Consider the following 15,000-nt stretch of genomic DNA (forward strand, 5'->3'; position numbering starts at 1 on the left):
GAATACTCCACTGTGACCGTTTAATATTGCATTGATATTGGCGGTGTCACTCACAATTCACATAAACGATAACGATATCAGCGTGGTAGATACACTCAAACCATTACTTTCTGAAGGTTTAGCGAATGGTTAGCGTAACAAGCTTTATCTATTAGTCCTCGCGCGAAAGAGCAGGACACAAAATGTTTTAAATAATAATAATAGAATAACAATAATAAAGACTTTCGCTGGCGAGGACTACTATTGACCGTAACCAGTTATACAGTCCTTTTGAAATTTTCATCTCTATTTTTCTCGTTATGTACTGAATATTTGTTAATGAAACTTATATAAAATATGTTCCTTATTAAATTTTAAAGATTTTCTATTCTGAAAAAAAGTTTTAAAAATTTTAATCTAAAAAGGTTATTTTAAAGTTTTTGTTAAAAAAATTCAGATTTTCTCATTATTCAGACCTGTATTACAAAGAGGGGGGTGCAAAAATGAGTTGTGGTGTGAGGAGAAATACAAACTGAAACAGAATATTCAGACTTATAATAACACAAAGAGGGGGTTGCAAAATAAGTTATGGTGTGAGGAGAACTACAAACTGAAATAGAGAGGAGAGTTTTAAAATATAATCTTAAAAAGATAAGATACAAGTTAGAAAAGCATTTCATCCAAGGCATGAAAATTGTTAAACAAAATGTTTTTACTATAGCCTTTAAAAATAAAGGTACAAGATTCAATTTGAAATTTATTTATCTTCAAAGTGCACTTTTATAAATTTTACAGAGTAAGGTATAAAAATTTAATTTAAATTTAATCAAAAAATTATCTTGGATTTATTTTATGTAATGTACATTTTGTTGCAATTTTAAAAAATTATCTTTCATCTAGCAATTAAGGATATAGATATAAAATTTTCAATGATTTTTTTTAATCTATCTATCTATCTATCTATATGTCTGTCTGTCTGTCTATATACAGGCGGACTTTTATGGACACCTTGTATTAAATATAACATAATAATAAATAGATTTAAAGCTCTATAGCAATAAATACGAAATCTCCATGACTTAAAATATCATATAAAAATTATTTTACAACCGTGCCACCTCGAGGGGGGACACTATTGTATTCAGTAGAACGCCGGGAAATGGTAGCCCAAGGATACGGTTTTCTCAGGTTACGATGTGAATGTTTTTCTGACCTCTGCTTACGGTATAATTCATAATTTTCTTTGATTACATACATGTATATGATATACTATACTGTATTTTGTTAATTTTTAATGCCGTTACCCAGGGTTCTACTGTATTGGGTACAATATAATAATCAATGCAGAATTATCTCTATAATAATAATAATAATAATAATAATAATAATAATAATAATAATAAATACGAAATTTGCATTAATCAAATATATTATTAAAAAGTATCTTAAGGCCGAGCGGCCTCCTAGTATATATATATATATATATATATATATATATATATATATATATATATATATATATAAGGGAGTAGTCACCAACAATGTGTATTTTTTAATATTATTTTATTATTCCGTGTCTTGGTTTTTCATTGAGAATTATGTTTGGATCATTGTACGTTTTTACGCGGTGGAGGAGGGAGACACGGAATAATAAAATAATATTAAAAAATACACATTGTTGGTGACTACTCTCTTATTTAAATATACATCTTTCTTTCGTTTGAATTTCTTAACCCATTTTATATATATATATATATATATATATATATATATATATATATATATATATATGACTACTTCATTTAATCACATAAATTAATATACGAAAGTATAAATTTATGCGTGAACTTTAAGTATTTACTTCAACAGTGCTTAATACGTAGGTAGAGCTAAGTAGTAAGTCATAAAATATATATGGCAATTAAGCTACACAGGATATTCCGCGTTTCATCCAAGCTAGGATTCACCAGGCTCAGATAAGCCTGATGAATCTTAGCGTGGATGAAACGCGGAATATTCTGTGTAGTTTAATTGCCATATATATTTTATACTTACTATATATCTATATATATAAAAATGTAAAGTTGGTTCGTTCTAAAGAAATAAAACCATGTTTATACGTTACCAATTTATTTGAAATTTTCAGACAACCCATTTTTAGAGTCGAGGTATGTTTTTATGTTATTAAAATAAATTTACCTAATTAAAATTAAAATATTAAATAAAATAAATATATTTATTTATCGTTTCTGCGAATCTGTTCTGTTGATAAAACTGAACTTCCGGTTCGATTCATTTCACAGCCACGAATTGACGAAAGGTTTAATTTTCTGTTAACTCGATAAGTAAAAAAAAAACAAAAAAAAAACATTTAATTTGTTTATCTTCCAAATTTTTTAATTTACACATCTTTTCTTTATTATATAAGGCCAAAAAAAAAAAGTTTGTTGCTTGCTTTTGAGTTGTTTTTTTTATATATATATAAGATTACTCATGCAGAGAGTGATCCGTGCTGAAATAATGTTATTATTTAAAAAGTCATTCTTAACATGGGGAGGTAAGGATGTTTTGTACCTATTCTGTACTTTAACCTTACAATTGAATAAATAAAAAAAAAAACATATCGTAAAACGTTATTTAAACGTGGAAATATGATTTAAAAAATAGCGCGGCTCTCTGCATTAGCACCATTTTTATTTATTGTTGTTGTTTCACGAATTTTCGGCCAACTATTTCTCTGGCCTTCATGAAAAGAAGTCCTTTTATAAATGTTCAGTAACTTTTTCCTTTTATTATTCTTAAAGAGTAAAACTTTTCTTATTCATGAAAGGAGTTAAGCCTACGTAAATAAATAAATGTTTGTACACGTGACAAATTATCAATAAATGGTTTAGTTACTTTTTAAAAAAATGTTTGTAAAAGTGCGAAAGGCGACGTTGTTGTAGAAACATTACTCCCATGCTTAATTTCTATACTTATAGGTTTTTGGAATTTTTTTTCACTGGATTATTATTGATTGCACACTAATTAAACAGATTATTAAAAAAAAAATGTAAAAAAGAAATCATTATTTCGACATTTGAAAGTGGTGCTCACTTTTTAGTTACAACGTTCTGATAAATCAGTCACCCATTTTGTAAGCAATAAAAACGCGGTATATCAAAACCATAGAAAGTAAAAATAATGAGTCTCTACCGCATTTGTAAGTCAGAAATATATTTGTTTCTCAAAGAAAAAAAATAGAGAGAACAAGACTTTTTTTATTGTTTTCATGAAAATAAAGTTTCGAGATTTTTAATTATTTTTTTTTTTACTTATTTAGTCAGTTTGTGTTTTTTTTTTAAATTGTTTTTGTGAAAGGTGAGTTTTTTTTCAAAACTTTTGTTTTGTTTCTTTTTAATTTTTTTAAAGTATTATAAATTTCACTAACATGCTGGAGAAATGTTTAATAATTTGGTATTTTTTTTAGATTAGGTCCACCTCCACAATTTTCCTTTCAATGACGACATTTATAGGTTTCCGAGTATGCTGAACACGCAAATTGCGTTGAAATTTTGCGGAAATAAATAGTTGTATTATGCATTGTATTCTTCGGCGGCCATCTTTTTACGTGCACACGCGCCATAAACAAATACACACACGTAAAAAAGATGGCCGCCAAAGATTACAATGCATAATACAACTTTTTATATCTTGATAACTACTTCTTTCTGCAAAATTTCGATGCGATTTTCGTATTCAGCATAGTCGAAAACCATTTCAAGTCGTCATTTAAAAGAAAATTGAGGAGGTGGACCTAATCTAAAAATTTACCAATAATTTTTAATCCCGTACGCCTCCCGATACATTGCTTCGTCAACATGCGACCATTTTATATCTCCCGAAGACACTTCCGTATTTAGAAAAAAAAAAAAATAAATAAAAAGTGACCGATTTATCAGAACGTGGTAACTAAAAAGTGAGTATCCCTTTCAAATGTTGAAATGATTTTTTTTTTTTCAATTTTTTTTCATAATTTGGTTAGTGTTCAATCAATAATAATCCAGTGAAAAAATTTCAAAAAACCTATCAGTATAGAAACTCCACCACGTAAGTAAATAAATAAAAAATGTTACGTGCGCTAGCAGTGTCAGAAATTTCGTGAAAATAGCGAATAATTCCACCCCATCTTTCCAAGCTTATAACTCCTCGAAAAATGCAATTCAAGCCCTAATTTTTTTTTTCAATTAAAGGAGCAAGTACCAAGATTTCATTAAAAAAAAAAAACGTGTTTTTTTTAAAAAAAGGTTTTAAACTTCGTACTTTACAGGTAAAATTCTAAAAGAACACTATTTTTGTTTTAAATTTGAATATATTATGTATTGACCTTTTCTCTTCAATTTGTGAGTAAATAATTATGTACTTATCGGGTTCTAAATTAATTATTATTAGACATTTACAAAATGGGAGGCGTGAATTATTCGACCCCCTGTCTTTCCAAGCTCCTCGAAAAATGTAATTCAAGCCCTAATTTTTTTTTTCAATTAAAGGAGCAAGGACCAAGGTTCCATTAAAAAAAAAACAAAAAAAACAAATAACGTGGTTTAAAAAAAAGGTTTTAAACTTCAAACTTTACAGGTAAAATTCTAAAAGAACACTATGTTTTTTTTAAATTTGAATATATTATGTATTGACCTTTACTCTTCACTTTGTGAGTAAATTAATTATTTACTTTCGGGTTACTAAATTAAGTATTTACTTTTTAATAGACACTTAAAAATTGGGATGGGGGGGGTTCGTGAATTTAAAAAAAAAAACGTTTGTCTAAAATATTATATTCGATTTATTGGAAAGAACATAAAATTTCACATTGACCCTGAAAATATCGTAAAAATAGAATCAATAGAAAAATTTTGATAGATTTTTAAAATTTAAAAATTGAAAATATTGAGTTTAAAAATTGAAAAATATTGAGTTCGGAAAATTCATTACTGTTTTAAAAAAAATAATATTTCTATTACTTTTAAAACAACTGTAATAGTTTATTTTGGAAGTATAATCCATAAAGAAAATAAATAACCCACTTTTAACAGAGAAATTCCGAGATTTTTATATTGTATTCGCAGTTTCGTGTTAGGGGTGTCAAAAATTCCTACAAAAATTCTGATACTGGTGCGCATGCGTTAGCCTTGACTAGGGGGGTACTAAGGGAACGACCATTAAATAATCCTGCGGGTCGCCATGGAACTCAACGCCCAAGGAGTATCAAAATAGTTTTCATGATCTGAAGAAATTTTTTTTCCGAAAAGTGGGTGATCAATTTTCCATCTAAATTTAACTTAAAATGAGCACCCACTTTCTGGCCACCTGAGGAAGGGGCATTTATTTTCGTGTTTATTGGCTTAAAGGTTTTTTTGACAAGGCAGTTTGGTACGCGAATGCATATTTAACAGTTTTCGTTTATGCTCACGCATAGCATTATCAAAGGCTACGTCTGTGAAATGGAAAATAGTCCCAGAGTTCAGGGGTTAATACCATGCAAAAGAAATCAAACAAAAAGACTTTTAAGCTAAGAAACACACAGAAAGAAAAAAAAATAGCATCCATTTTTTTTCTATCGAATTCATTTGCTGTTTTTATTGAAAACTATTTTCCCCCGGATTTTTGATATAATTTTCCATTAAGGGCTGTGCGTCTCACGTTCGTAAATAACAAAAAAAATTTTGTAGATTTTGGTGTGCTAAAAACGAATCTGCAAACCGTTTCCGTCACAAAAAAATAGTTTTTATGATATGAAGAAATTACTTTTTCGAAAAAGTGGCGATCACTTTTCCATGTAAATTTAACTTAAAATGAGCACCCACTTTCTAGCCACCTGAGAGAGGGGGGATTTTTTCCCATGTTTATTGGCTAAACAGCTTTCGTTTATGCTTACGCATAGCGTAAACGAAGGCTACGGCTGTTAAATGGAAAATAGTCCCAAAGTTCAGGGGTTATTACCATGCAAAAGAAATCAAACAAAAAACTTTTTAGCCAAGAAACAGAAAAATGCCCCTCTCTCAGGTGGCCAGAAAGTGGGTGCTCATTCTAAGTTAAATTTACATTGAAAAGTGATCACCCACTTTTCGAAAAAGTAATTTCATGAATGTCATGAAAACTTTTTTTTTTTGCTACGTAAACGGTTTGCAGATTCGTTTTTAGCACACCGAAATCTACAATAAAATATTTCGTTATATATGAACGTGAAACGGGCCTTAAAGTAAAATAATACCGGATTTTTTTGAGCAGATTTTCCGTTTAGTTGTACAAATATCCTCAAACCAGGTAATCACTAAAAGGGATTTTTAAAAGTCGTCACCTGTATCGAGCAAAAGTTTAAAACCACCGATTATATGCCAGCCTACATCATGGTAACATATATTGAGTGAGTTCCTAACAGTATTTTTAGTTTAAACTCATTTTCCCAAAATTTCCCCAAACTTAACATGTTCGATACAGTCTGCCGCCATTTGTATTTTTCAGATATACCGATAAACATTGAATGTTTTTGAACCGATTATACATTACATAAAAACACTAAAATCTTATCCAGTTAGGTAGAACACTTACTTTTCTTGCCTTTGATAACATTTATTTGTTATATATTTATTTTTTGACAACTTCTTTGTATCTGTGTTTAGTAATATAAACCCTTTTTATTTAATGTAACGTTTAGTCGGCTCGAAAAACAGTGTTTATTGGTGTATTTGAAAGCTACAAATGGTGGTGGACACTGTTGATTACTTTAAGTTAGAGAAAGTGAGTTAAAACTAAAAAAAAAACTATACAAAATACTGTCAGAAACCTATCCATTATGCCAGCCTATGTCATGGTAACATATGTTCGGTGAGTTTCAGACACTGTTTTGTATAGTTTTTAGTTTTCAACTTACTTTCCCAAACTTAACGTATTCAACAGAATTCGTGACCATTTCTGTTTTTTGAGCCAATTAAACATTTTACATTACATAAAAACACTAAACAATTATCCAATTAGGTAGAAACGTAAATTACCTTACCTTTGCTTTCATTTATTTGTTTTTGGACGACTTTTTCGAACCTGTGTATAGTAACCCCCCTCCCCCCACCATCAACCAAATATTAATTACTAAATCACATTTTTTAAAACAACAAAAAAAAAAAAGCATTTAGCGTTTCAACATTTTTGCTACGTTCGGCTTCATCCACTGATTGTTGGTCAAGTCCAAAACATGAATGATTGACAGAAACTCTCGAGGATCCAGATCAAATTCTGCAAGAGCACCATTTTTTTCAGTTTCGCCTTCTTTTTCACTTTTTGCAGTGGATTGCTGTACTAATATAAGAAACATGCATTTTCTCTTTTATTAAATTTTTCCATTACACCAAATTGAGCCACTGCAACGCGTGGCAGGGAACAGCTAGTATATATATATATATATATATATATATATATATATATATATATATATAAGAAGAAGAAGAAAATGAAGGCATTCATCGAAATAAAAAAAAGTAGAAATAAATTTTTGAAACAGAAGCTGAAGAGAGTCTGACATAGGCAACCAACTATATGCCCCTTTTGTTTTGATTTTAAACTGACGTTACCAATGTTCTCTTGATATTCTATAACACACAAACGCACACACACAAATATATATATATATATATATATATATATATATATATATATATATATATATATATATATATACTGTAAATTAAGATTTACAAACAATTTTTTATTCGACAAGGAACACGCAATGAACATTTATATGCATATATATATATATATATATATATATATATATATATATAATTTTCTTTCTTTGAAGCTTGTAATGCTGGGTATGGGGCAGCCAGATCAGCTGCCAACATTGCCCTGCTTTTTGTATGTATATATATATATATATATATATGTGTGTGTGTGTGTGTGTGTGTGTGTGTGTATTCAGCCACTTCCAACTATTTAGTATGTCTAATAACTGTAAGTTGGTGTTCACATAACATTTTTTGCAGGTGAATTATCAGACATCTTGGCGCTTTTTCCATTCCTAATTATCACAATTTAAGACAGGTGTTTGAAATAATCGAAGTAATAAAAGACTACTTCTTTCCGATGGTCGTTGGACACCTGAAAATTTTGCTTCTACTTTTTTTTTCAGTTCCGTTTTAGCAAAATATTTGCTTATAACATCAGCGATCGTCTAAATGAATAACAACGAAACTTTTTTTGTACACTTCTAATTATATTGACATCAAAACGGCTTTTACTCTTTTCCTTCCATGATATAACATACTATTTACCTGTTTGCCAGGGGTTTAGTTAGGCACAAGGTCAGGTGTAGTTTGTACGAAGCTAGTCCATTAGGGAAACCTGCAAAATATGTCTGAGCAGCTCTGTCGGTATTACTCGGCAAAAGTGTCTAGGAGATTATCAATAAACTGCACCTTCTCAGAGAGAAGGTAAAGCTTGGGAGGATGGATTTCTTTGGACTGAATGGAAGCATACCTCGGCTCGACAGCAACTATACGTCTATGATATAATTTTGAAATACCGTATATATAGTAATCTGCAAACTCTTCTACGGATACAAATAATTTATAATTTCGTTTCTGAATTTTTTTAGATGAAGACTGGTTATTCGTATTATTTGAATTCTTCGGACTACTGTGCTCATATCAAGTGTTATTTTCACAACGTTTCCGTCGATGTAACCTCCGACCTTCTTCAGGTGTATCTTGTCGAACTTTGGACTTTGGACGGAATTTCGAACGGAATCCTTTATTTACTTCACGGGGGTAGCATGCTCTCGTTCCGTCAGCTATGACTGGGTAGAGGTTCTAAGTAATTCGCAACTGTATTTTTCGGTTGCCCACACTGAACCTTCAGGATAATCTTACTTTTACAATTAATTTTTCCAAATATTCTAGCCACTATGCCACGAGTCTTTATGGACAATTCTTGTACAAATTTGGTAAGGTAGGAGGTTACATCGACCGAAACATTGTGAAAATGACACTCAAGATAAGAACAGTAGTGCGCAGAATCCATTCGTAATTTTTATTGTACTATATATATATATATATATATATATATATATATATATTACAGGAGATTTAAAAATAGTAAATAATCCTAAATTAAGAAAACTACTTAGTAAGGGTCCAAATTATAGAGAACCTAAATCCCTAAATTACACTAAATGCGTTAAAGAAGTAACTAAAGCACTAGAAGGTTTTATTATGTCTATGGTAAACAAATATAAATTAGCACAGTCTACGTTTGATGCATGGAAAAATAGTATACTTGAATGCGTAAATGAAAAGGTTAAACATATAAAACAATTTAAGCACCCTAGAAAAACCAATCCTCTTTTAAAAAATTCAGAAATACGGGAGGAACTTAAAATACTTCAAGAAAAGTTTGTAATAGTTCCGATTGATAAAGCGGCAAACAATATAGCTTTTATATGTAAAAAATATTATATACAACGTTTATTGATAGAAGTAGGACTTATAGGAAACGTTTCGGATACTTATAAAGTAAGTAATAGTAATTTAGATAGCATTATTTTGAATAATAGTATTATTAGTGAAAAAGTAGGATTAAAGTTAGAAGACAAACACAAAAATCTTCCATGTATGTATTGGATACCTAAAATGCATAAAAATCCAGTTGGTGCTAGATTTATTGTAGGTTCAAAGACGTGCATCATTAAACCTTTAAGTAAAGCTATATCTAAAATATTTAAATTAATTATAAATCAAATAAATAATTTTCACCTGAAAAGTAAATTCTATAGTAATATAAATCTATTTTGGGTAGTAAATAATTCCCAACCAGTGAAAGAAAAATTAGATAAAATAAATTCCAGAATAAAAGCAAAATCTATAGCTACTTATGATTTTAGTACGCTATATACTAAAATTCCGCATGAAAAACTTATAAAAGAATTAAATGATACTGTAGATTTGGCTTTTGAAGGTGGAAAAGGTAAATATATAGACTTTTCAAACTCTAAAGCTTTCTGATGTAAAAATAAAAATATCAAAACTAGTGTTTCTAAAGGTATTTTAAAAATACTTGTAAGTCATCTTATTAAAGAATGCTATTTTCAAATAGGAAATAAAATATTACTCCAAACGATAGGTATCCCAATGGGATTGGATCCTGCACCATTTTGGGCAAATTAATATTTACGTAGACTCGAGTATATATATATATATATATATATATATATATATATATATATATATCATCACTATTAAAAACAGATATATCTAAAACATATAACTTTCATGGATGTAGGAGATTTATAGATGACCTTATATGTATAAACGATAATGATGAATTCGAAAAAAATAAACATCTTATATATAAAAACGAATTAAAATTGAATTGTGAACATAGAGGACAACAGGCTACATTTCTGGATGTAGATATAAAAATTGAGGATGGGATTTTTCTTTATAAAATATTTGATAAAAGAAACGCTTTCCCCTTTAAAATAGTACGTATGCCCCATAAAGATAGCACCTGCCCTGTTTTATGTTTTATGGAACCATTATGTCAGAGTTTTTGAGAATAGCTCGCGTTACTTTAAAATTAACAGATTTTATACCACTAGTTTCTAGTTTAGTAATAAGGATGATAAAACAAGGTGGGGATAAAAATAAAATATTTAAACAGTTAAATAAAGCATTTGTTCGTTATCCTAATGCTTTTGAATCGTTTAAGATAAACCAGACTATATTAATAAAGGAAATCCAAAACTATATTAGCAATGTATAAAATGTATTTATAATTACATATAATAAAAAAAAATGTATATATGTAAAAATATTTTTAACCTTTATATATCTAATTTTAAATAAGAATGTAAATATACTAAATACTAATCATAGTGGGGGTGATAAGTAGTTAAATGGATTAATCCTAATCTTATAAATACAAGACTGATAAATTAAAAAATTAAAAAATGTATCCATTTTAAATGTGGAAATTGATGAATCGCACAGGTAAGAAATTCATTTTTATAATATGAAAAGGTTAGTAATTGCAATTAAGAATAGAAAACTGGATCAAATGTTTGAAACATGTCTTCTTCCTAAGATTAAGGGTGGTGGTGTTTGATCAACACTGCTGGGGAGCCATGATGTAATATACTGTTTTGTTTTTAAATCCCCGAAACAGTGTTTCATGGTAAACAACTGATGATCCCTTGAAAAATAAATTATTGGTACTATAGTAAATTCGAGAGCGAGTTGATGCAGTGGTTGCAGGTGATTAAATGACTTACTGACTAGATGGTTTTCTAACGAATGATAAAAGATATTTTTTGTATAGTTTTAAAGGTTAAAAACTTCAAAGACTATACATATATATATATATATATATATATATATATATATATATATATATATATATATATATATATATATATAGTGCCACGCAAAAGTATCGGATACATTATATTTTTCTTCATAACTTTAATTAGGATTCAAGATTTTACCTAAAATTTGGTCAGTATATTCCTATTACTATTCTAACTAATATTTGGATAGTAATTACAAAATTAAAATTTAAAAAGTTTATATTAAAGGAAAAATATAAATCAACTAACGCAAAAGTATTGGATACATTGATTTAATATTTTATTGCGTTCAACAGCTTCCAATCGCTTTCTATAGTTGAACACATGTTTTTGCACAGATATTTAGGTATTTTGCAATATTTTCCACAAATTTTCAATTAGGTTGAGGTCTGGAGACTGACTGAGCCAAATAAGAACGTCAATTCCGTTATTTCTAAGCCATTCTTTGGTTAGTTTGGCAGTGTGCCTGGGATCATTGTCCTGCTGAAACACGAAATTGCTATTATGTCCCAACAAATCAGCAGATTTCTGGAGGTTTTTCTTCAAAATCTCCCTGTACATCCATTCATTCTATACTATAATTCATACTATAATCGAACCACCACCAAACTTTACCGTAGGAATGATATTCTTTTCGTTATAGGCGGTGCCATTTTTACGCCATACATGTGTTGCTGTGTTTCTTCCAAAGATTTCGATTTTCGTTTCGTCTGACCGGATTACCTTGTTCCAAAATTCTTGGGATTGTTCCCCCATATGTTTTAACATAAATCAAACGTGATCTGACATGCTTAAGTTTCAATAATGGGACTTTTCTTCGGGACCTTGATACAAAACCTGCACGATTTAGAACTCTACTGATTGTATCTTTGCTCACATTAATCCCAGTATATCGATGACTACATATATATATATATATATATATATATATATATATATATATATATATATATATATATATATATATATATATATATATATATATATATATATATATATTCCAGGTAGAAAGATGTCCAAAAATTAAGAATAATTGAATTTCAACAAGGGTCGTTGATAGTGCTCAATCAAAGAGAGCAAATTATATTTTATTATTCTTTACGCAAATACAGTCATATCAGACAAGGAAAATTAAAATACAAAAATTAAAACGGTTCCAGACCTTTTCAAATTTTTAGGAGAGAAAATATGCCATGGCTGGTGTGAAGCAAAGCTAAAGTTCTTATGGGTTAAATTAATTACAAAAAATCAAATTTCCGTTAAAGAAGGGGGAGGTTAAAAGTATATATTTAGGGAAAAGTTAGAGAGAGTGATAAAAAGGGAGAAAGAAAGTTTAACTAAATTGGGTCATCTTGTCTATCAATAAAACATGGCATCTTTCGTTTAATTATTTATTTATTTTATTTATTTATTTATTCGCTTAGATTTTTTTTAATTATATCTTTTGTTTTGAAATTAACGTTGACTTTTTTCCAGTTATATCGGATTGGATATTTATTTATTTTATTTTATTTATATCTTAATAAATTAGAATATTTAGTTAAACTTTCTTTCTATAGTTGAAACACTTTTAAATGACTTCAATCATCAAAGTTAATATCGTCGTCTGACACGATGCCAACTGTTTTCACCTCCTCCTTCTTCTTTTTCTTCACCTTAGTGTATTCATACCCCCCCCTCTATATCTTTATATTACCCCTCCCTTCTTATCACTCTCTCTCTCTAACTTTTCCCTAAAACTATCCTTTTAACCCCCCCTCTTTAACGGAAATTTGATTTTTTATAATTAATTTAATTTAATCAAAAATGAAATAAGACTCAGTAGCATTATATTTGAATTTTTACCTTCAATGGCCCCATTAAATGGTGCAAAACTATTCTGTCTGAAAATTAATTTTATCCGTCCTGGGACGGGTATGCTTATAAAAATGTTGACTATTTTTTTAATGCTTGAAAAAAATGTTGACTATTTTTTTAATGCTTGATTGGATGAGCAAAATTATTGATCGATTATATATAAATATATATATATATATATATATATATATATATATTTCTATTTTTTATTTATTTATTTATTTTTTATTTATTTATTTTTATTTTTTTTTTTTGACAGTTATACATTTGACACACCAATCCGCGAGATTTTAGGAGATGATTTTTGGTTATCTGATAAAAAACGAAGCAACGAGATGAACCTACGCGACATTCTTACACAGAAAACAGGGATTAGTAATATGGCGGCTGTAACTCAGATGAACTCTATTAAAATCGAGGATTTAATGAGGTAAGCACTATTTGTTTATTGTCTTTCTTTATGCTCATTTTATTAAACTATATATATATATATATATATATATATATAGTCATCGACATACAGTACTGTTTCGCTGTTTCGCAGCTCATCAGCGCAGCTAGACAGGCTTTACCTCAAGCCAGGATCGAAACCCGACCGTCTGTACAACAATCAAGGCTCCTAACCATTACGCTATTGGCGGCTGCTGAACGAGTAGACATTTTTGACATCGTCCGAAATACCTCCGCTCGATTTGTTTACACAAAAAGCGTCGCTTATATGCTAATGGTAATTCGTGTATCACTTCTCAATATGCTCAACTCAAGATGAGGAGCATTATATATATATATATATATATATATATATATATATATATATATATATATATATATATATACAGGTTTTATTTTTTATTACCGTATCTTTCTGTTAAGTTACATTATTGTTTCAGCTACTCGGCCATTTTTTGGCCGTCTGTAGCTTCCTCAGACTTTTACAGAAAAACATATATATATAAGTTGGTTTCTATTTAACCCATAGTTGGGACCCTAACAGGTACTACCACTCCGGGTCAGAGTGGACCTGGCAGCAATGGCAATTAAGGGGTGGCTTCACACTCCCCAAAGCCCACAAGCTGGGGCCTAACCATCGGATATAGTTTAAGGTCATATCCAGGACCAGGAGGAATGGACAAAGCTTTTTTGTAAGAGCTTCCCGCCCGTGGAACACATTAACGCTTGACTTCCTCCCTGCCTAATACAATGTGGCCATCTTCAAATCAAAAGTACACAAATTCTTGTTATAAATCTCCCCACAAGTAATCAAATGCAATCCATACCTTTTAATTAATGTTAGTGCCCCTATAATGTTTCCATTTTTCGGTTGAGAACCATTCTATTTCATTAAGTCTTATCCTCGAGTGACCTTTGGCCAAGATAGATGGTGCCCAAACAGTAAAAGAAATAAATAAATAATAAACTGCTATCATTCACAAAAACATATTTAATAACATGGCGTTTATCTTATTAAGGATAGCAAATGTAAACATTCGACTTGCGTCTACTCTGACATAATTTTGAAATCTATAGGTGACACCCAGAAGTGTCGGACAAATAGAAAAATGATAAATAGAGGTTGTATTTCTATTCGTGGCGGAAAAAATGTTTGATGCCGGTGAATATCAAAGAATTGTCTATTATAAAATTTGTTCCTGGTGACTATGGATAGAGTAAGAATACACCTGGTTTAGGGAGTGAAAACCCATTCTCTTTCTTCTATTTCTGAATTATCCAAGTTAAAATGTCGATCATTAAAATCAATTAGAAATACAATTTTTATTTATTTTTATCAA

At 29.5% G+C, this 15,000-nt stretch overlaps 1 protein-coding gene across 1 annotated transcript in view; it reads left to right on the plus strand.

The window, feature by feature from the left end:
• LOC145277972 (uncharacterized) overlaps positions 1 to 15,000 on the plus strand; it is a 208,121-nt gene that overhangs the window by 147,122 nt on the left and 45,999 nt on the right. Inside the window, exon 2 of the mRNA XM_080130106.1 lies at positions 13,470 to 13,640. Within this exon, the coding sequence (XP_079986232.1) occupies positions 13,470 to 13,640 (171 nt within the window). The remainder of the gene's footprint in view (positions 1 to 13,469; positions 13,641 to 15,000) is intronic.

Source organism: Euprymna scolopes, chromosome 6 (genome assembly GCF_053919585.1).
Source record: "Euprymna scolopes isolate OS-2025 chromosome 6, ASM5391958v1, whole genome shotgun sequence".
NCBI classification, from domain to species: Eukaryota; Metazoa; Mollusca; class Cephalopoda; order Sepiida; family Sepiolidae; genus Euprymna; species Euprymna scolopes.